The 24,550-nt window shown below is 33.4% G+C and overlaps 4 protein-coding genes and 1 pseudogene across 4 annotated transcripts; 4 read left to right on the top strand and 1 right to left on the bottom strand.

Moving 5' to 3' along the window:
- LOC18608024 lies at nucleotides 2,506-3,257 on the top strand (annotated as a pseudogene).
- LOC18608023 lies at nucleotides 11,896-12,718 on the top strand. Its single transcript, XM_007042487.2, has one exon. The coding sequence runs from the start codon at nucleotides 11,932-11,934 to the stop codon at nucleotides 12,610-12,612; it is 681 nt and encodes a 226-aa protein (XP_007042549.1). The 5' UTR covers nucleotides 11,896-11,931; the 3' UTR covers nucleotides 12,613-12,718.
- LOC18608022 (methylthioribose kinase) lies at nucleotides 13,441-17,818 on the bottom strand. Its single transcript, XM_018115665.1, has 6 exons — nucleotides 17,629-17,818; nucleotides 17,193-17,502; nucleotides 15,778-15,952; nucleotides 15,485-15,686; nucleotides 14,435-14,649; nucleotides 13,441-13,852 (listed from the first exon to the last, which is right to left on the bottom strand). The coding sequence occupies exons 1-6, from the start codon at nucleotides 17,812-17,814 to the stop codon at nucleotides 13,681-13,683; spliced, it is 1,260 nt and encodes a 419-aa protein (XP_017971154.1). The 5' UTR covers nucleotides 17,815-17,818; the 3' UTR covers nucleotides 13,441-13,680.
- LOC18608021 lies at nucleotides 19,818-20,629 on the top strand. Its single transcript, XM_018115666.1, has one exon. It carries the CDS (start codon nucleotides 19,885-19,887, stop codon nucleotides 20,587-20,589), a length of 705 nt encoding a protein of 234 aa, XP_017971155.1. The 5' UTR covers nucleotides 19,818-19,884; the 3' UTR covers nucleotides 20,590-20,629.
- LOC18608020 lies at nucleotides 23,675-24,550 on the top strand. The gene has a single exon (XM_007042484.2). It carries the CDS (start codon nucleotides 23,748-23,750, stop codon nucleotides 24,426-24,428), a length of 681 nt encoding a protein of 226 aa, XP_007042546.2. The 5' UTR covers nucleotides 23,675-23,747; the 3' UTR covers nucleotides 24,429-24,550.

Genomic DNA, 24,550 nt, shown 5'->3' with positions numbered 1-24,550 from the left:
TTCCACTTTCTTCATGTTTGTCTTTTTACCTTTCAACGTGGTACGCAACATATATATGTACATTTGGTGTTTAAGTAATGTAAATGATTTCTCATACAAATCAATGTAATAGTTGAACTCCTATTCCTTTTCATTTACTTTAGCGATTGTCCATACCATATATATTTCTCTTTTCATTTTTTTTTAACCTTCCCCGTTGAAAAAGAAGACCAAGATATCCACGAAAGACTTTTGCCAATACAAAACTATTGACTGCAGAGATTTTGCTTCCAGTGCAGGTGCTATTATGGACTCTTGAGTAATGTGCCTTGGACTGACGTACCGTAAATAATCTTCTTTACTAAAGCTTAGATCTTCGTGTAGAATTTTTGAGCTTGATCCCAATAGCTTTCTCAACAGCAAACAGCAAAGTCATAGATTTAGGTCTAGATGTATAATAGCATTTCAGCTTACAGCCAAAAAGTTTGATCTGAATACATAGTATAGTATTAATTATATCAATGTATTATTTGCTTATGATAAATAATTAGGCAAACTTGATGCTAATACAAAGTCAATAACCTGCCAAACAATTATAATCTGCCATTCCTAGAGAAAGAGTTTAATATTGTATTAACTCACGTATCAATTCAGTCAAAAAATTTGATAGAGATGATGCTGGTTTATGTTGCATTGCATTGTAATTATGATTCTTATGTTAAGTCCTTGAGATAATTTTTTTTTAAAACTAAGTCTTTGAAATAATTATCCTTTTACTTGTTTTGATAATTATGATATTAAAATTAATAGAGGTTATACATTCAAATATCAAATAGTAGCATCTTCTTTTAATTTTTATTGATCATTCAGTTTTATCTATTTTAATTTTTTCATAATTAATTTTGATTTATCTAATTTACACGTGACATGATGAATTAAATTTAATTTATATAGTATAAGTTATTGAAAATTTCATCACTAAACTATGAACATATATATATGTATGTATGTATATCCCTTGAACATATGAATGATTTCCTTTTCTTTTAGTCCAATTACTTATTTCAGTTATATAAACACAATAAGAATACTCAGATTGCTCAATTTTCAATACTATCTGTGTAGATAGATAGTTTACTTTGACATATGTGATATATATCTCCAAATAAATCTCTTGCTTTAGTATCAGCATGGCCTACAATGTATTGCCTCGTTCCAACGCGGCATAAAGAGGGCTAAATTTTTGGAACAAAAAGGAAAAGGGAAAGTAAAAGGAAAGACCTACCAAAATGTCCACATATTCTTGTTCTCATTCCTAGACGTTCCCACTCTAATCTTGCGTCTAAGCACCAACTCTATAAAAAGATGAGAATATTAGGGACAATCAATGCACGAAGTCATATCCACCCAAGAAGCAAAAGAATCAATAAAGAAAATTCTGTTTAGAAAAGGTCATAATTTGAAAGCAAAAATGTTCAAGAAGAGCTGAGTAGCATGGACTTTCCAGCACCATTGATGGTCAACGCTTCTCACATTCTCCTTTTGGGTTTTGAAAAGAAAAAGGGGGGAAAAGGGACTGTTTTATTTTAGGTCTTAGGTCCATGAAAAATGAACAGCTGGAACACAAGTGAACCAGCCAACATACTACCAATGTGATTTGGCCATAACTTATATAAATATGGCTCTGGTGAATGGAATGTGTTTTCATAGTCAAAACATAGTGTTTGCCAAACCTAAACGTCAATGCTTACTCCATATTCAGCGTCACCATCTTCGGCTTTTTGCTTATAAATGAACCAATATGGGTCATTCATATATATATTCATTGCATGGGGTACATATTTCTTTTAATTATTTACATCAAATATACAGATTTATATCGTAAATTTCTCATGAAAATTACTTATTTCCAACATTCTGTTGTGTTCAAATGTCAAAAATATAGTTAAAAAAATATATAATTAAAGGACATCTAAAATTGAATACTTTTATTAATAATTAATCTATGAATAACATTTTCTCAAGGGATTTTAATTTACATAAGAAAAGCAATAATGCTGATAATATTTTTACCCCTTTTTTCTGTAAAATTTCCGATTCCAATGTTATTGAGAAATTCGGCTTGTCAATTTCCAAGGTCCTCGGCCTTCCCCAGCCTGTATTTCAGTTTAAAGTCTTAACATGGTTGGCCACATATTATAATCATCTCTGGTGGGCTTCAATTTGTGGTAGGACCAGTTAAATTTGAAGGGCAGGTGCTGAAGAAAGTGCTGAAAGCCCATGTTACTTGAAAGGCCAGTTAAACTCAAAGAAATCTTTACGGCTAATCTCCCGAAATGTCACGTTGCGTCTTGTTTCAGTTCTTTAAACCGTTCGCGCTTCAGCGGATGAAATTCAGGTCGCATGAGCAACTTACCTTTCCAACTCTACTCGTCAATCTTCAAAATGGAGTAAGCTTCCAGTTATAGCACTGCAAGAATAATATGGTAGAGTGCTAATCACAGAAATTTCTGTACAAACCTTAAACCAACAATTCACTACCTCAACACCAACACAGAAACCCATGGCTCACCAAATTTTCTTCCTTGTTTCTCTGTTGACACTAGCAACCCTGCATGGTATGGATGCTGTCGATTACGCTGTTACCAACCAGGCTGCAACAACTCCCGGAGGCATCGTATTCGACAACCAGCTCGGAGTCGAATACACGAGGCAATATATGGAATTGGCCTCGAAATTCATCTGGAACCTCAGCAAAATGACCCGCGGGCTGACAAAAAGAACAACATTTTAAGCGTAAGCCTTAACGTCGTTGACACCCTGCCACCGCAAACTCCTGCAGTTACAAGCTGCAATATGATTCAAGTAAGCGATAAGCATATCGAAGCTTTTAGCGGTGATCAACTAAAGCCGGAATTCAATGGGGTGCTTTACCACGAGATGACTCACGTCTGGCAATGGGATGGGAATGGGCAACAAGACAAAACTCTTCGGGGATTGATTGAAGGGATTGCAGATTTCGTAAAGCTGAAGGCTAATTATGTTCCAGCTGGGTGGGTACAGCCAGGGAAAGGGGATAAGTGGTACGACGGGTACTCTGTTACGGCTAGGTTTTTGGACAATTGTGAAGGTCTGAGGACTGGGTTTGTAGCGGAGCTTAACAGGATGATGAAAGATGGTTACAGTACTGACTTCTTTTTTCAGCTGCTTGACAAGACTGTTGATCAGTTGTGGAGTGATTACAAGAACCAGACAAGAAATTAGAAGCCATCGCTATACCTAGCAGCCCATTATTAACGTAAGAAAATTGATATATATATATATATATATATATATATATCCATTATCATATGAATGAGCATCAGTTCTCTTGTCCTTAATTTGTCAATAAATAAAGTAGTTAGGCACTCTCAAAAAAAAAAAAAAATCTCAATTGATTTAATTATATACAATTATAACATCTCCATACTCCTTATGCGTGAGACTTATATAAAATACGGATATTAATTTTATTTTGTCAAATAAGATCTGTCGAACATATTAATTTAGGAAGACAAAGAATACTTATTCAAGTTGATCTTTAAGCTTTTTATGAAGAAAGATCGGATATATAGATTATAGATACCAATTTTTCTCTGCCAAATGAACTAGGTGTGCCTAACACATTGATTTGGAGATCAAGAAAAGATTATTGATTCAAATCCTAAGCTTTTTATTAGAAATTTATTATATTGCGAAGGAGAGACTTTTCCTCTATAGCATTGAGGAAAACATTTTAAATTTTAACTCACATATTCAAATTTCATCAAATTAATTTATCTAATCTATTTATTAATTTTTCATTGAATATAATAGTTATGTCACATATATTAAAAAATGTCTCATTAAATTATATTTTTTATTTATAACATAATCTCATTTAAAGAAAAAGACATCGAGGGTATTTGGTATGCTGCATGTGGAGAACATTTCTTATATTTTAAATTAATGTATTTATATTGCAACGTTTGATTTGTCTAAAATACATTGTAAAGTCTTTTCATTGTAATGTCATTACAATGGGCAAAGGTACGTGATTCCTTTAGTAACTTTCCCTTTGCCCAAATTCTCCCAATTCTCCTACCATAGCTCGACCGTTCTCTTCTTCTCGCCTTAACTGCTCACCTGTATCCTTTCTTTTCTTCTCCTTTTTGCGCTAGCCATTCACCTGTATCAAATTTGCTATTGTTTGTGGTTTAAGATGAAGGTGGTTAGTTGGTCTATGATTTATATTCCCAGATCTTGCAGATATCAGATTTGATTGTTTGAAATTGAGGTCTTACAGATTGCCTATCATATCTGATAGTTCATCACCGATTGAAGTTGAGCTCTTGAATTGTGTTTCCATGTCTTTGTTTTCCTTTTTGTCTTGGTTTGCTACCAATGAAGTTTTGATTGGGGATTGTTGTTATTTTGTCTGTGTTGGGTGTTTTGCTATTAGTGGACTTTGCATTACCTAGGAATGGATTGCTGAAGCTGACAATGGGTGCATGGAGCAAGGAGAGAAAAAAAAAGAAAGAAAAAAAGAAGAAAGAGAAAAAAGAACATGGAGTTCTACATGCCAAATAAGTTAATTTTATTTGTTGAATAAAACAAAAAATAATTAAATATATAATTATAAATCATGCATGAATTTTAAAATAAAGAGCATATGAATTAAATAAAAATGATAATTGATTATATAAATATGTCATTAAATTAATTGATTAATTACTTTAAATTAATTAAATTTATTAATTAACTAATTAATTAGTTTTTTTTTATATTTGAGGAAAGAATATTCGAATCTTATTTTTTAAGTAAAGAGATCATGTACCAATCACTGAGCCAAATACTGAAGTACTAATTAATTAATTAGTTATTTAAATTAACTAATTTATTTATAAAAAAATTAAATTAAATAATTTAATTCTTTTAAATTAACTTATTTACTAAAAATAAAAAATTTCTAATTTCACATATTTTAATATTTAAATAATTATTATTTAAGTATTATGTTATTTTATTATATTGTTATTTATTACTTTAAAAATAAAATTGAAAAGTTAAAAATTTATATTACAAATAATATAAATTTATTCAATTTTATATTTTTATAAATAAAAATAATTTTATAAATTTACGTTACATTTTCAATAAAGTATCTCTAAACCAAACGTTACAATATAGTTTTATCCACAATTACATTACTTACCATTATTACTTTCACATTTTATATCAAATGTTATAAAGTTATTTTTTCAATAATTACATTCCTAATAACCGTAATTACATTTCTAACAAATTATCAAACGCACCCATTATGTCAATTTTGATCCAAGTCAAAGTAATTTATCATGAGTTTTTTTTCCTTTTTATTACATCAAATAGGGAATGAAATGACCCTCAGCTCGGTTTGGTTCTCTCCAACCGAATTACATTTCTTTATTGCCCATCCAATTTTGACTAGTCTGAATTTGTCAAAGTAGCTGGATTTCCCATGAATCATTTATTGTATTGACTTGTCAAAATAAGCTAACCCAAAAAGTGAAAAGGGCAAGGGTTTAATAATGAGAATTACTTAAAAAATGATTTTAATAATTAAAACTAAGATTCCATCTTAAAATAGTCGAACTTGAATTTAATAATAGAAAAAACAGAATAAACGAGGTAAGGGTACCTTCTAAATTTGATTGTATCTGAAATCATATGGAAAAAAGGAAATTTTTTATTTTATTAAAAAATAATTTTTAACTTAACTTTTAACGTGTATAATAATTTCGATGATGCTTATAACTTTGGATTCAAGCTTGAGTGTCTCTGTGATTGTAAATCTAAAGTCAAGATTTTTCTCAACAAGTCTTTCTTGAAAAATGAGTTCAAAAGCATTGCAGCGAAAATAGCTTCACTGAAAAAACGTAAAGCTGAAGTACGATAACAATTAGATGTATTTGCCAATAATAACTCTTTTCTATGGAATATGTAATTGGCTAGTCTTTTGCTTTTCCTTGACTTTTTTTTTTTGAAAGCTCATTTGAGCTAGTACTTTGCTATTGATATATCATATTTTTTTTTCTTTTGCAATAATAATAATGCTATACGCTTGTTGCGTATTTATTCTCATTTCATATTATTGTATGTGGTTAAAAGGGAACTCTCAACTTCACATTAAGGAGATTAACTCTAACCTGATATGCAGAAGATTAATTCAACCTTTAAAATAAGTAAGCGTAATAGCTGCGTCTAATTTGTGAGTGATAAGCTAAGGTTAAGAAATGAGCGATAAAGCTTACGACCAATAGCATAACATCATTATAGCCAAATTATGAGCGATAAAGTTAGCGGTTGAAATATGAATAATAAATTATGGTTACAGAATAAGCGATAAAGCTTGCAACCAATAGCAAAATATCATTGCAACCAAAATATGAGCAGCAAAGCTTGCGACTGAAGTAAGAATGATGAGCTATGGTCAAAGAATAAGCGATAAAACTTGCGACTTACAGCAAAAATATAAGCGATAAAACTAGATGCTGAATATGAAATTTTTTTTTAATGTCACGTTGCAATTTATAAAACAATGAAGAGTTAAAGTCATAAAAATATCATATATGAGCAGGAAATGAGTTGTTCTAGACCCTGTTGTTCTCAATCAATAACTCTCCTGCTTGCATATTCTTGTGAAATATTCCCTTCTGAAAAAGATCTCTTATTTCTCTACCTTCTCCTTAAATTGCATTCACTGTTGGAGTAATCCTTTTATCGAAGCGAATAGCTCCCTCTTATCTGAGAACCGTATTATTGCTTTTTCGTGCCATTTCCACTAAGATAGCAAAAGTTGGAAGAGGTAAATTCTCCAAGTGTAGCCTACACTCGTCGAACATTTTTTTGAATGCAAATTGTTACCAACTCTTTCTCATCGTGAGACTCTTGTATATCCAACACCTTTACTCTAAAGTGTTGGATGTATTCCATGAGGTCTTATCTGGACTTTTGATATTCTCCTCCCAAATCAAGGAGATTAACCTTCTCTTGAGTAGAGAAGAAAAACTTCTCCTCGAACATCCATATCAATTGCGTTTTTTCCATTTCTTTCATTCTCTTTAGTGTTTGTAACTACAGGTGTACTCTCATTAAGGTGTACAGGTTAGGCTTGGAAAGTGGTGACAGTAGAGGATGCGAGTTGAGATATAGTATCCATCATTCGCCTATTATTGCCTTCCAATGTTTGCATCATCTCTTGAAAAGCTTGGATCATTCTCATCAGATCCTGAATGTAAGAAGGAACAGGTGCATCTTGGTTGCTAGTGGAACTCTCCATCTTTTTCGATAACAAGAAATTGTAGCAGTAAAAGTCTTACTTAATGCAATCACTCCTCCCCAGTGGAGTCGGCAAAATGTAAAAGGGGGTTCTTGTGATAGGGAGAGGAAGCGTTGCAAACAAGTAAAAAGATGCGCTAGAGGCGACAGAGAGGAAGATTGGAGCAGTTCTTGAAGTATTGAGTGTTGTGGCAGGTGGAAGACAATAAGAAGAGAATTAGAGAGATAATTTAGAGAGAAAAGCTCTCAAGTTGAAAATGTGTTAGCTCGGAGGGGGAAAGAAGAGCCACCTAAATGAATTGTGAGGCTTTATAGATAGTGCTAAAAGTGGTGGTTACTTAGAATAGACTTTAATGCGCCTAATGAATGGCATTATTATTAAGAACATTAATGTGAGTAACCGTTATTGTAATTGGGTGCAATAAGACTTGTTCTCAAATAAAAAGTAATAGAAAAGAGGTACACGTGAAAAGATATAAAAGAAGAAACTGTACGTGAACAAGTATAAGAGAAGAAGTTGTATGAGAATAGGTATACGAGAATAAAGTAGGAGGGTGAAACACTTGTACTTCAGGAAAAGTTTAAGAGAAAAACCTCTTAACTACCTCCATATTTGAGCCACCAAACCAAACTCTTAGGAACATCCTAAAATAAAAGTAACCCATGAACCCTGCCACTTATTCCGAGTTGTTTTCACTATCATCCAAGTGAAGTGGTTCTTCTATGCGAAGTAGCTGTTCTACTTGTATTAGTTATTCCATATGGAGTAGTGCTCTACTTATTCTAGTTGTTCTGCGTGAAGTAGCGCTTCACTTGTTTTAGTTATTCTGCGTGAAGTAGCTTTTCACTTGTTCAGGTTGTTCTCTGTACAATATTATGTTGTAACATAATTCTTTAGAGAATAAGTATTAACCAAAATCAAGTATTTACACTTTATCACCTGAAAGGGAACATTTAGAACTAGTAATCTTGATGGTTACTGGGTAAGAAGACAAAAGAAACAATTGAGGGAATGAATTATATTTTTCATTCATACATATGTCATATGTACCGTACCCCATTTTATATACACGGGTTGCTAGCTGAAGCATCCTAAAAGGGAAAGAAAACTGTTATCTACCGTTACACATTCTGTCAACAAGAATAAAGAAATCTAACACAGAATGTTAGCTATTTACATATTTATTTACAAATTATTAAGTTACTGTTAGTTTTAAGCTCCTAATGATGTAGAGCTGGTACTTATTTGTCTTTTTAATTACAGCCTCTTAATCTTTATGAGCATCACAGTAGTCTCAACTATAGATCAGCTTTGAAAAATCCCGCCGATGATTGAGATTAACTAGCTGTCTTGAATTAATCTGGATTTTTATGCAGAGACAAGTACTCTCAAATAAACTAGAGGTTCAATTGTTTTTTTCTTGAAAGGTTATTTATTAACATTAAACCAGAGGTTCAATTGAGAAATGCAAATGCTAATGGTAGTTGATTCATAGAGGAGATACTAATGAAGTAGCCTGGAGGCTTTTGGCAACAACATGAACAAAATCATTGTCAGATATACAGATTGCAGGACTGTTTGAAGTCCCGCAAAATCCACAGTTGCCCAATGTACTTCAATTGGCACGCGTACAAGACTTGGATCTTCTAATTTTGTTTGCAATCATGTAAATTAACCTCACAATTCAGATCTTGCCTCTCCGGATATATGTTCTAGAGCTGATAATGCAAACATGTCATCAGTAGTTCCTACAAAAAGCATAACTGCAAGGCATTGGATTTGGCATAATCTTCACTACTATTAAAATTGTGCACTCGATAAATTTTGTGGCATAATTTTCAACCAATCAATTTTAAATCGGTTTTCGCTCAAACAATGTCTTAATTAAGATTTAAGAGCCAAGAAATATTCTCCATTTAGAATAACAAATGGAAGTACCAGTAAATTTTATATATCTATAAAATTAGAACGTGAAAACATATATAGATAAAATTTCCAAGTCTTGAAACTGACAAGAAAATTATGTGCCTCCTTATGTGATTAGATTCATCCACAAATCTACGTGGAAGAGTCAGTTTTTTATGGAGTGCGGATTATCCGCCTGGCAAAAGCTAGGAAAAGGACCAAGTCCAGAGACTCCCAAGTCAAAGTCAAGGCAGGCTTCAATCTGGAGATGCCGACTCCCGTCACCGCTGATTGGCAATGATTTTCAATTGAATTTTGTGAACTAAATTCAATTTTCATCACTTGATCATTTCTCTGTCAAATTAATCAATTACTTTACTAAGTAAGATTAGAAATGATCTTTTCTTGTTTCAAAGTAAACGCAAACGGTATGCCATATTTTTTATCCTCGATTTTCTCCTAGCTAGCCATTGCAAACTCTGCATATGGTATACAGCAATGCAGTCACCAACCGGGCTGAAACAACCCCTGGACCTGGAGATATCCTTTTCAACACGCTAAACGGATAATGGCATCAGCCATGGATTAATTTCATCTGCAGGTGTTTTGAAAACAAATTAATTAAAACACCAACAAAGATAAAAAGAATGTGCCGACTGTGATCGCATATGTTACAACAACTAAGTTCATATAATGTTTAAGTAATAAATAAATCCAAACGTATCATTTTGCGAAAGACCAAGTTCATGGAACAGGAAAAAGTCAAGCTCCTTCAAAATTTATTGAAGGGATCGCATACACATATATATATATATATATATATTTCACGAATAAAATGATTAATGAAAATGTATTAAAGCTTAATTCTATTGTACCCAAAATCAAATAAATCGTTTTAATCCATCAAGATGCAAGGGCAGCTCGTTCATTGAGAAATTGAAGGAGCTTGTTTATTCATTCTACAAACCTTTATCAAAAGATAAAGTATATATGAGACTGAAAAGAATCTACAAAAAATTAATCTATAATTCCAAATTTTAAAACTCAATCTATCCAAAGGCAAGACAATTCTTAACAATGCTTAGCTCAATTAATTCTGATTATATATATAAAATATAGGAGCTATGGCTGTCGTCGTTAGCCATCTTCTTTCCTTTTTGTTTTGCCCAATTCAGAGACTCGGTTTTTGTTAAAAAAAAAAAAAAACCCAAATCCTTAATACCAACATTACAGAGAATATAATTTTATTAAGTTTGGCCAGCTGAGACTTCTTCTTTAGTCCCCTTTTAAAATATGATGGCGTTGGTGGTTTGTTTTTGGTTGTCTGAATTTACTTGGAAGGTTGCCATTTGTTTTCCTCTTATTCATTTTCTTCCTTGTAATGTATTATTTCTTCTTAGCGTACACCTACTCAAAATAAACATACAGCTCAATAAAATCGGGCCCCTTGATTTGCTCCAATGAGTTACTCTCTCTTGATTGTTGCTTTGTCCTTTTCCCAATTCAGTGGATTTGGTGAACTGCTATTTGTCTCCCCTTGTTATCCCCTTCTTGCTTAACTATTTTACTTTTCAAGTACTAAAATAAACACAGAGACCAATTGGTAAATGTTTTCTGCAAAATAAAATGGGCCTAACACAATAACTTGGGGAGGAAAGAATACCGACTCAAACTCAATCGTAACCATAAGCTAGACTAAGGGCAGAATCAGTCCATTTTTGTTAGAGAGTTAAAAGACAAAGAAAAATAAAGATTAATGATTTTTAAATGGGCTATTAAGATAAAAAGATATATACTTTTCAAAAATATATTTAATATATAAACAATTTTAAAAATTTTGAGGAGCCACAACCCCATCAATATACAAGACTCTGCCCTTGAGCTAGACTATTAGAGCCGGAACAAAAATCTTTCGCCTTTTTGATGATTTTTTATAATTTTACTTCACAAGTTTAATAAATTTTTTATATTAAAATTTAAAATTTAGAGATGAAGATTTTTTATAAAGAGCATAATATGGGACATATGGTATAAAATTATAAAAAAATATACCAAATAAGTAATTAAGAAAAGGTAAAAGATTTTTTGGATTTGTGGACATCAAAACGTATCTAATTATATATTACATCGATTTTGGACCAAGTCAATGTCAATATGGGATTTTGTTCTTGTTTCATCGAGCATAGATTTAAATGCCTGCCCTTGAGATAGCTTCAATCCATCTCTTCTCTTTTCTTTGTTGTCCCTCCAATTTTGACTAGTCTGCATTTTATAAATTATATTTCCCATCATCACAGTTGCTTAATTTTTCAACATGTATATAGAAAATGGAAAAAAGTGACCCAATTGTATTTGGCCGATAGATTTTTGTTTCTTCAATTACGGAATCTGAAATTGTCTAAATTTTTGGTTAACGTCTAAATGATTGCATTAAAACTTAGAAGTCCATGAAATAAGCTGATAGTTTATCACCCTTCCTTGGATAAAACAAGGTTGACGAACTATATATGTATTCTGTATTACTCCTACGTCATGGTTAATGCATTGACCAAAAATTTTAGAACAATACCAGTAATATAGAAAGCCAAGTACCACCTGGCAACTGCCATCCAACTCCTATATAAACCATGGATAACAAGACATTTCTCGCAAACAAAAACTCCACCCAAAAGCAAACAAAGAAGCAGCTTCTAATCTATTAAGCTACCATGGCTCACCACTCGTTTTTCTTCTCTCTGATAATATTATCTCTTGTAGCCACGCAAGGGACCCTTGCAGTTGAATACGCTGTCAATGACAACACTGGAAACAGCGGCGGCGGTATTCGTTTCAGAAACGAGATCGGTGTCGATTACAGCCTGCAAACTCTGAGTTCCGCTTCAGATTTTATTTGGAGAATCTTCCAACAAAACAACCCAGCTGAAAGAAAAAATGTGCAAAGAGTCACCTTGTTCATTGAAAATGGGGATGGCGTTGCTTTTGCTATCAATAATGAAATTCATGTGAACGCAAATTATCTAGGAAACTACTCAGGTGATGTGAAAAGGGAATTTACTGGGGTTCTTTATCATGAGATGACTCATATCTGGCAATGGAACGGGAACGGCCAGACTCCCGGAGGATTGATTGAAGGAATAGCTGATTTTGTGAGGCTAAAGGCTAATTATATTCCTAGCCACTGGGTGCAGCCAGGGCAGGGCGATAGGTGGGACCAAGGCTATGATGTTACAGCAAGGTTTTTGGACTATTGTAATAGTCTCAGAAATGGATTTGTTGCAAAGCTTAACAAGAAGATGAGAACTGGTTATAGTGCCAACTATTTCGTTGAGCTCCTGGGAAAGACTGTTGACCAGCTCTGGAGTGATTACAAGGCCAAGTATGGCAATTAAAAGGTCGAGTTGGCTAAGAAGTGAGAGCTGAATAAAATTAATTACAATTGTATTTTCATCCTCATATTATGTACTTATAATTTGTCTAAATAAAATTTGAATCATGATTGATTAGTAAGGAATCACTTAGATTGCTTCAAATGACTTGTTGGGCAGGAATGCACCGTTCTGGGCTTTCTGGCAAGCTTTTTTGCTCTCCCTTAATTCGCTATACTTTTAGATATTCATCATTCTGTTAACAGTAACAGATATAACCTGAAAACGTTAGGATGTTCAAAGTCACTTATTATTATTATAGTTTTTTTTTCCGAAATCAAAGTCAACTCTTTATCACCTGAAAGGGCCTGTTCTTGGGTCCAATATTGACTGGTATTAACTAGCTATCTCGAAATGCTGCTATGTACAGCTATTACGATGAACTCTCAGACAGAGCAGGGGTTCTAAGAAACGCAAATGCTGGAGGCTCATTTATGGAGGAGATGTGAATGAAATGCCAGTAGGCTTTAGCAACAAAGTATGGTAATTTGCCTTCAACAGTATCATTGTCAAAAATACAGATGCAGGGGCTCTTGTCCACTGGCCAACTGGCACAAGCACAAGACTTCGTTCTTTTTGTTTTGTTTGAAATCTTATACCATTCGCAAAAATATGTAAACCTCACAATCCACATCTTGTCTCCATATTATGTTTTAGACTATGGTCAAATTAATGAAGATGTGTACTTTAATAATTTTACCTTGAGTGTGAGTTACCAAATCTTTATTAACCTGAAACACCATTTGGTTCACAGATGAACCCATCAATATTAGAACTGATAGACCCGGTTCATACAAGAAAGCATGACTTTATTAAATTACAACAGCAAGTAATTTCTGGATCATGAAAAGCATTACATCTATTTAGCACAAGAACTGGCCAGATGCAGAACAACAGCGGTTTCACACGAACAAAATTAGAGTAATTGATGGGCTCTGCAGCAAGAGCGGCTTGGTCCAGAACAAAAATCTGAAGATGCTTAATGAGGGAACTAATACCAGGAGCAAACCATTATTTGCAGGTAATTTTACGTCATGATTGGACATGCCTGATGGCTGAAATAACTTCACTAATTGACAGGAATTCTCGCCTTCTCTTGAGAAGAGTCTTAGCTAATTCAAGAGCCCGCCGCTCACAGTCTGCTCGTATGCTAGCTTCTTTAATTGATTCAAAATCCTCGACATGAGCAACACCAACAATTCTCCTGTAAATTAAAAGATAAACTCATCACAGTTACAAATTTTTCAGAGTTTATCAATAAAGAATTAGCATTTGGATAAAGTTCATAATTATGTAAAAAGGTAGGATCCCTCATGTTAATGCAGGAAGGGTAGCTGCTTTTATAACTGGTATTCGACCTATATAGGAAGACTTCTCTTCTCTGATAAATTAAGAGTCAAACATGTACAGTTTGCCTGAATTTGCCAGAAAGAAAAGGCATCCTACAAATATTCCAAGCTCAAGGTTCTGTGCATAGAGATTTCAAAAGTTATATCTCATTAGTAATTCCTAGTAAACTTAAGAATCTGTTTCTTTTGAGCGTTAACAAAATTTTCTTGTCAAGGTTAAGAATCAATTACCTACACAGTAGCAGGATGATAAACAGAACAGAAGTACAATGTCCAAAATATACGGGGAAAATGTCTAGAAGATGGTTTACTCAAAGACTCATATTATAACTGCAATGGGCTGCAAGTGCAAGGTAACCGACCATAATAGACTAACTCCGGCTAAAGGCCAGGAATGAAGAAAATATTGAGGACATGTTATAAAACTTTTATCTCACCTTATCATCTTAGCAGCACCAAATCCAAGTGTGTCATGGAACAATTCTTTCATATATTTTTCTTGTATAAGCTTTTGAAGCTCAGGGTTGTTGTAAATTGCTGGAAGATAAGCCTCCCCGGGGCCATCCTTGTGTTGATCCCAAAGTGCAGTGAATTTTTGGCGGAAAAGATTCCAAGTATCCTCAATTGTCTTCAATATCCACTCTTTGTATATCTGTATGGCAATATGAAATTCAGTAATGCCTATAAAGTGCTTGAAAATTTTTAAAAACAAAAGCAAATTGAAACTTTTCAAATTAAAAAAAAAAAAAGAATAAGCCTATAAATGATAGTTCACAGCCTGTAACTAAAAAGGTTATATGTATGATGTACGCATATGTATATACCTACAATTACATATATTGGCAAGACCCTCAAAACTAGTTTGCGGGAAAATAATGCTAAGTAAAACTTCAAGTTACAAATCATGCTCCCCAATCACAATGAAAGTGCAAGCATACGCAGGTATGCAGATCTGTGTGTCTCTGTATACACATTCCTCTTCCTACATATTGGCAATCAGTTCATTATGAAATCATGATTGCACACGGAGGAAACCTAATGCTTTGAAGGCATAAAATGCCCTCTCTAACACTTCATTTTATTCACCTTCTTCACTTTGACCCACATCTAATTTCCCTAAATTCAGTACCAATATATTTGATGTAAAACATTTTGGTGACACTCCTAACATGCAGCTTGTGTAGACCACATTTCCTTTCAGATAATGAAATAAACAGACTTTATCTTGAGCTATAAATGGAGATACCATAGAGATATATGTAATCATAAAATCCCAAGAGAGATGATGAAGATTCATTGTATAAATTGACTTAAGTGTTTAAACAACAATCAATGTCTTCACCAAGCAGAAAATTTCTAGCAGAAGAAACTTAGCGCTTGTAGCACGTATTCGAACAGTATGTATCAAGGAGAGATTATAACTGATTAAAAAGACAGGTATACTGGAAAACTGTACAAAATAATACGAAAGACAACAAAGGGCATACTTTTCTGTCATTCCCTTGATCAGCATGTCCATCTTGTGCAAAGAAAGCCAGAATTAAGTTCCCAATGAAAGCGCCAATATCATACCCCATTGGTCCATAAAATGCAAACTCTGGATCTATGACCTGAGTTGAATCACGGGTAACCATGACAGAACCTGTATGGAAATCTCCATGAATAAGGGCCTGGGCTCTTTCACAAAACCTACATAAAAAAAGCAAGTCTGATAACTGAATAACTAAAGCATAGAATTGCTGCATATCTTATAATAGCCTTAGAAGGAAAGCAACCATACTTAGATTTCAACTCAGCTACTTCAAGCTTCAATATAACATCATCCCGGACAGCCTCGGCATCATGATCGAGATAAGGAGAAGTCCAACGGTTATATTCAGACACTTTATACGGGTCAGAAAAAACAACTTGCTCAGTGAGTCTGCATAGTTCCACATTCCCACAAAATTCAGCCACTGCACAAAACATTAAATGCAGGTAAATTCATATCTCCAGGCTTTTAAAAACCATCACTACTAGACACAAGCATTTTCTTTAAGGTTAAAAATATATAAAAATAGACAAGTTGAGCTAAAATGAAAAAGCTGAGAACTATCCATTTTTTCTTGTTTGGAGGAAAGCCCAATTCCTAATATCTACTGACATACAGAAGCATTTCTTTCGAGTGCCATGACATTTGGGATGACTACGTTGTCTGCAACAAATAAGGGTACAGGTTTTTATTAAAGGCAGATTCTTACTGCTGCTAAGATTGCATGCATTGATGGAAATTGAGGTCAGAAAGATCTAAAATAAAAATTCGATGACTAGTTGATTACGAAAGGCAAAAGCTACATAGAGATGATTAAAAATATAGTAACACACTTGAAAAGCCTGCCATTTCCGCATTGAATAAAAGTTTACTTAGTGCGCCACAAATATTTAAATAAGGCCTGACTTCCAACCCCCAAATCCACTTCCAAGTATGTAATTGGCATGGTATTAAAACTATGTTGGATATTTTTAATAATAATAAGTGTGACATAAAATTCATTTTGAAAAAAAAAAACAGAAAAGATTGTATTTTAAATAAAAAAAGAATCCAAAGCCTTAATGCTTGAACTAAAATGGATTAAAGTGCAAATTAAATTATGGTCAAGCTTTTCAAATTTGATTGGTCTTGTAATTTAATTAAATTAATAAAATGTAATTAATATATATTATTATTTAATATAATGAATTATATTAATTTAAATTAAATTTTTTTAACTATCAAAAGATTGTTTGTATAGACAAACAATTATGTGTGTACAAATAAACATATAATTCTCTTCAAAGGAGACTTCTCTAATTAAAAAAAATACAAACAATTTCATTCAACCTCTCTTTTCATTCTTAATATTTTTCAAATTATTTTTATACTGTTTTGTTGTTGAAAAAACTTTATACAAGTTAAATAATATTGTCATATGTCTGTTAATGCTCATTGAATTAATTTTGATAATACAAAATATAATCAATCACTAAATTTTATTATATTTTAAAATTTATCACCAATAACTTTTTTCATGTCAACAATGGAAACGAATAAAATTTTAAAGATCTTGTCGTTAATAAATACTTTGAAACAATTTTATAAGTTCTATGTTTTCAATCCTGTAATGCAACAAACCAAACTTATAAATAGAACAAGAAAATGCATTAAGAATCTATTACCAGCACGTTTGTGCTCTGTAGTTGACCGATATAAAAGAGATGTGCAGAAGAGAGTCTTGGCCATATATACTGACACATGTTCCGCCAGGAATGGATATTCGATTCCAGCAATCAACCCTTTTCTGAGAATTATATGGGGAGGCTCTAAATATCGCATTCCAATCAAAGACATGGTACGGTCAAAATGATAAACTTCAGGAACATGTCGAGGGCACAAACCACCATGCTCTTTTAACGCTACAGCTTCGAAATATGCTCTTTCCTTTGTCATTGGCCAAGATTCCGTAAGACTTCGTACGTAAGGTAGCGCCTGCATGTATTCCAACAAATTAAACAGAACAGTTTTCTAAAACTTAAGCATAAATTCGAAAACCCATTTCATATTTCAGTTGTTTAAAGGTAAAACAAGGAAGATAAAGATGGACAAGAGTGAAACCTGCTTAATGACAAAAGAACCAGAAGCGCCAACGACGATGTAGACGAAATTAAGATTGCCATCTCCAACTTCCTTAATTTTTATATCATCGTACTTGTCCCCGATCTTCGATGACAAAAACGGCGTCACTTTTATGTATTCGACGAGAGACTTCTCGTCTAGTGGCCTGAACTCAGGAAATGCCATTTTTTTTTTTATTTCACTTCTTTTTGCTTGTAGCATATCTGGCTGTGCTTCTGAGGGGTTTAAGAAGAAGAAGAAAGAAGAAAGCACAAGAAAGAGAGACGTCACTAACGTTGGACTATTCAAGAGAAAAGGCGGCGAAGGCTTTGTGGGAGCCAATGGGGGTTCGTTGGACGGAGACCCACGTCTGCTTAGCTGGTCTTAAAATGAAATATGAGCAGCCATGTGGTCTTTGTCTGTCTATCTAAACCTGAACTGTTCTGAAAGTCATAGACAAATGTTTCCAATGTTGCGCAAAATATATAACGTAATATAGCTCGGCTTCACTAATCGAGTAAAGTATTTTTATTTACTTTTTTTATTACAGTTGTTATGTTTAAAATTTCCGATTTTGTGGAGTTTAAAAGAATTTATCTTTTTTTTTTGGATCACATAAATACATTTAATTATTTAAATGAATTGGTGCGACGGCAATCGTGCTATAGTCATTCAAATGAGAGAAACGACAAAAAAAAAAGTTTATTCAAATTCCTTAATGGACTCCTCTCAGAGGCTCGATCATCCCTTCAAAGAAGAAAAATAATCTCCATGCAAGACAATGTGATGGCGCAAAAGGTTCAAACAAAAATTCTTCTTTTCTTCTTCTTCTTTTTCAAAACAGATCTTTAATTAAAAAAAAAAGAAAGAAAGAGGCCAACTCTTCTATGATCAAAAAGCAAATATTGATCTGTTTTAAGGTCAGCTATCTCGTAAGAAGTTGACTTATTTTGGATATGAACAAACATTGTTGGTCTTGGGGATCAAACTATTGTGTTTTCAAACTGGTTGCTGCAATATATACTGCTCCGTTACTTTATCCTTTTTTTTTTTTACAGTAATATTATTAGTACTACTTTATTTTTGTTTATAAATAAGAAAAAACATTATTAACTTTGTACCATTAAGGATAAATACATAAATAAATCTTTACTTACATGTGCTTTTATATTCATAACTTTAATGACAGTGTATCTTTCAATTCATTCATCCATTTTTTCTCCTTTTGAAAAATTATCTAAAATTGAATGAGGATTGATTGCAAATTATATTTATCGATTATATAACTAAAGATCACCGAAGAGAATTAATGCGACAGTCACATAGAGATTAAAGAAATTTTATATGTTAAGTATATATATATATTAAAGTGCTTTTAATTAAATATATATATATATATATTAAGTTAAATTTCATGTATAGTATGTTAAATGAAAATATTAAAAAAAGAAAAAGACTAAAGAGCGTTGAATTTTGGGAACCAGCATATATGGTTTTATATTATTATCCGGTAAAATTCATTAAAAAAGGTATGTTATTTGTGCACGACCTTGCCAATATATTCGTCGAGTTTGCCAGAAATTGCCCTTGCAAGGTGCCCTCGTCACTTTTAGTACTTGTTGGGAAATAATTAGGATGCTTAGAAAGAAATCTTTTGAAATCTCATAGGTTTTAAATGGTTCTATCTCTGGTCTAATGACCTTCACTTATTTGATGGTTTATGATTTTCCACTGATTTTCAATTGGAAACTATCCAGGCTGAATTAAAGGACAAAACCCAGTTTGATGTTTTTACTTTACTAATTAACTGATCAATGCAATTAACTGTGTAGATGGTTATTGAGGTCTTCTCATGTGTCTTGATCCTACCAATTAATTTACTTAAGAAAAGCAATGCTGATAAATTTTACCCGTTTAAATTTCCCACTTCTTTGATTCTAATGTTTTCGAGATATTCGGCTTGCCAATTTACCCGAGCCTGGGCTTCCGTCAAGCCCAGCCTGTTTTTCAGTTTAAAGCTTTAACAGATTTGGACACTTAAAAGTATCTCTTGTGGGCTTGAATTTATAGTAGGACCAGTTAAATTTGAAGGGAGGTAATGAAGAAAGTGCTAAAAGCCCGACTAAGGCCCATGTTACTTGAAGAAAATTCTTATTTGTTTTTTAGAATATAAGTTTGGAGGATAATGCGTTTGTGGTGATTTCTATATAAACCTTAAACCAACAATTCACTACCGCAACACCAACAAAAAATCCCATGGCTCACCAAATTTTCTTCCTTGTTTCTCTGTTGGCACTAGCAACCCTGCATGGCATGGATGCTGTCGATTACGCTGTTACCAACCAGGCTGCAACAACTGCCGGAGGCATCATATTCAACAACCAGCTCGGAGTTGAATACACGAGGCAACAAATGCAATCGGCCTCGGAATTCATCTGGAACCTCTTCCAACAAACTGATCCGCAGGATGGAAAGAGGAACAGTATTTCAACCGTAAGCCTTTTCGTCGTCGATACCCTGCCACCGCAAATTCCTGCACGTACAAGCAACGATAAGATTCAAGTAAGCGATAAGCATATCGAAGCTTTTAGCGGTGATAAACTAAAGCCAGAATTCAATGGGGTGCTTTACCACGAGATGACTCACGTATGGCAGTGGAACGGGAATGGGCAACAAGACGAAACTCTTGGGAAATTGATTGAAGGGATTGCAGATTTCGTAAGGCTGAAGGCTGGTTACGTTCCAGCTGGGTGGGCACAGCCAGGACAAGGCGATAAATGGTACGACGGCTACTCCGTTACGGCTAGATTTTTGGAATATTGTGAAGGTCTTAGACCAGGGTTTGTAGCAGAGCTTAACAGGAAGATGAGAGATGGTTACAGTACTGACTTCTTTTCTCAGCTGCTGGGCAAGACGGTTGACCAGTTGTGGGCTGACTACAAGAACCAGCCAAGGAATTAGACACCATATATAGCTACAGCTAGCAGCCTATTATTAACGTAAAATAAGATTGATATATATATATATATATATATATATATATATATATATATATATGTATATGTTAATTTATCATTATATGAATAACTGTTATCTCTCTCGTACTTAATTAGTCAATAACTAAAGTAGTTAGCCACTCTTACTCGCTGGTGCGGGTATCTTGCTGTCACGTTAATGAAAGTTCTTTATTATAAAAAAGTAGTTAGATATCTAAGATCTCATTAATTAATTTTCTCTCAGAAAATTTCTCAATTGATTTAATTAACACAATTATAAAATCTCCATTCTCCCTACCTGAGATTTATATAGAATATGGATATATCAACTTTCTTCTGCCAAATAAGATGGGCCTACTACATTAATTTAAGAGGAGAAGAAAAATCGATTCAAGTCCATATTTAGCTTCTTATTTTATTTATACACTTAATTTCATTAAAAGAAAAACCACGGTTGATCCAAATCAAAGTGATCAATCATGGGAATTTGTTTTTTCATTTTGTTACAGCAAATTGGGATTTAAATGACCCCTAGGCTTGGTTCTCTCCATCTCTCCTAGCTTTATTACTCCTCCAACTTTGACTAGTCTGCATTTGACAAAGAAGCTAGATTTCCTATGAATCGTACTTAATTGAATTAACTTTTAAACATAAGCTAAACCAAAAGATGGAAAAGAAAAGTGTAAACAAATTAGGTTCACACACAACAAAGTGTTTTACTTAAAATGTTTAAACTGACAACAAAAATATGTATTCCTTATGTGATCAGATTCAGCTACAAATCTACATAGAATAGTCTGGCAAAAGCAAGGAACAAGACAAAATCCAAAGACTCCCAAGTCTAAGTCAAGGAAGACTTCCAGATGGAGAAGCCGACGCCCCTTCGTCGCCGCTGATTGCGTTGGTTTTCAATTGAATTTTGTGAACGAGGTCGACTTTTCATCACTTGATCATTCCTCTAGATTGGTCAATTATTTTACTAATTAAAGATTAGAGATTATCTTTTCTTTTTTTGAATAAAAAATAGACATAATATTTAAAAAAATTCAGAAATTATTATAAAATTTAAAATAATTTTTTATTTTTTATTACTTAAAATAAAAAAATCTATAAAAATTAATCTATAATTCCAAAATTTAAAACTCAATCTTTTAAATTCTTAACAATACTTAGCTTAATTAATTATGATTATATAGGAGCTATGTGCGTTAGCCATCTTCTTTTCCTTTTAGTTTTCCTAATTCAAAAGTTTTTTTTTTTAATAATTAGAGGAGGAGATTAGAACTTTACTTTTTAATTAAGGAGATTATGCACCAAGCTAAATGCTCGAGGTAAAGCTAAAACGGTTTACTGTTTATATAAAAAACATGTTAATTCAAAGGCTTGATTTTACTAAAAAAATCAAAACATATTTCAAACAAATCCTTATACCAACATTAAAAGAGAATAATTTTATTAAATTTGGCCAGCTGAGCCTTCTCCCTCTAATACACGCTTTTGAATATGATAGCGCGGGTGGTTGATTTTTTTAGTCCGGATTTATTTGGCAGGTTGCCATTTGTCTTCCTCTTACTCATTTTCTTGCTCATATGATCCCTTCTTAATGTACATCTGCTTAAAATAGACATACAGGTCAATAAAATCGGCCCCTTATTTTCCTCCAATGAGGTACTCTGTCTAGAATGCTATGTTTTTGTCTTGGTCCTTAATTTTTCCCGTCTCCATGAATTTGGTGAGGTGTGCTCTGCCGAACACATTCATTTGGGGAGGAAGGAATGCTGATTCAAACTCAACGCTAAGCTTTGATTAGGAAATTAGGTAGACTGCATGACTATGTCGGTCATGGACCAAGTCAAAGTCCATAACGGATTTTGTTCTTCTTGTTCAGAGATGTAAATGCATGACCTCAGGGTCGGTTCTATTCATCGCTTCTCTTTTCTTTATTGTCCCTCCAATTTTGACCAGTCTGCATTTTGTAGAGTAGACGCAATTTTTGTTTCTTCATTGACTAAAGTTTTGGTTGCGTCTAAAGTGATTGCATTAAAACTTAAAAGTTCATAAGATCAGCCGTTATTTTATCACCATTCCTTGGATAAAACATGGTTGAGTAACTATATATATTCTGTATTACCCTTGCGTCTTACATCATGCTTAATGCATTGATAAAAATTTTAGAGTAAATATCTTAACCTTTTTAAGTTTTAGTTATAATTTTATACAAATTTATTAATTTTTTAAATAGATAATTTATCTTAAAAAAATATATTTTACTAGATACATAAATTTAATCATTAATATTTTTATCAATTTGATGACATGATAATATTTTTTAAATAATTTTACTTTTCATTAAGTTTAATAGTTATTAAATTAAATAAATTATAATTTTTTATTTTTAAAATTTTTTCTCTCTAAAAAAAAAAATAAACTTTACCCTACCTCCTGTCTATTGACCACCTCGTAGCTGACACTAGTTAGGGAGTGCTAGATCTGGCCAATTCAGCCAGATCGTGCTTCCGTGGGGAGCACGATCTGGTGCTCCCCTCCCCATGGGAAAGCCCATTGTGCTTAGGGGAGTGTTCCCCTCCCCAGGAGAGCATCGATCTGGTGCTCCACTCCCCTGGATCGGTGATCCCAAGGGAGCGCTCCCCTCCCCTGGGAGCTCCGATCTAGGGGAAGGAAGCATTAGGGGGAGTGCAATTTGATCAAATCTAGCACTCCTTTGCCATATCCAATTGCGGGGTAGTCGATTGTTGAGAGGTAAGATAGAAAATTTTTTTTTTTCAAAAAAATAGAGAAAAAAATAAAATATTTTAAATATTTTACATTTATTCGTTAATGCTGTTTAAACTTTTAAGGTGAACTGTGTATTTTGAAAATAAATATATTCAAGTGCAATTATGATTAGTTATTAAAAAAAAAAGTGCAATTATGATAAAATTTAAGATTGTGACGGTATTTTTTAAAAAAATTTAAATCAATAATATTAATATAGAAAGCCAGATAGCATATGGCAACTTCCATCCAACTCCTATATAAACCATAGAGAACAAGACATGTCTTGCAAACAAAAGCTCCACCGAAAAGCAAACGAAGAAGCAACTTCTAAGCTATTAAGCCATCATGGCTCACCACTTGTTTTTCTTCTCCCTGCTAATATTATCTCTTGCAGCCATACAAGGTACCCATGCAGTTGAATATGCTGTCAATGACAACACTGGAAACAGCGGCGGCGGTAATCGTTTCAGAAACGAGATCGGTGTCGACTACAGTCAGCAAACTCTGAGTTCCGCTACAGATTTTATCTGGAGAATCTTCCAACAAAACAACCCAGCTGACAGAAAAAATGTGGAAAAAGTCACCTTGTTCATTGAAAATGGGAATGGCGTTGCTTTTGCTGTCAATAATGAAATTCATGTTAATGCAAATTATCTAGGAGACTATTCAGGTGATGTGAAAAGGGAATTTACTGGGGTGCTTTATCATGAAATGACTCATATCTGGCAATGGAACGGGAACAGCCAGGCCCCTGGAGGATTAATTGAAGGAATAGCTGATTTCGTGAGGCTAAAGGCTAATTATATTCCTAGCCACTGGGTGCAGCCAGGGCAGGGCAATATGTGGGACCAAGGCTATGATGTTACAGCAAGGTTTTTGGACTATTGTAATAGTCTCAGAAATGGATTTGTTGCAGAGCTTAACACGAAGATGAGAACTGGCTATAGTGCTGATTATTTCGTTGAGCTGTTGGGGAAGACTGTTGACCAGCTCTGGAGTGATTACAAGGCCAAGTATGGTAATTAGAAGGTCGAGTTGGCTAAGAAGTAAGAGCTGAATAAAATTAATTACAGTTGTAGTTTCATCCTCATATTATGTACTTATAAGTTGTCTAAATAAAATCCGAATCGTGATTGATTACTAAGGCA

This window comes from Theobroma cacao, chromosome 2 (genome assembly GCF_000208745.1).
Source record: "Theobroma cacao cultivar B97-61/B2 chromosome 2, Criollo_cocoa_genome_V2, whole genome shotgun sequence".
NCBI classification, from domain to species: Eukaryota; Viridiplantae; Streptophyta; class Magnoliopsida; order Malvales; family Malvaceae; genus Theobroma; species Theobroma cacao.
The sequence above is the reverse complement of the archived record's forward strand: the minus strand, read 5'-3'. Positions and strand labels throughout refer to the sequence as shown.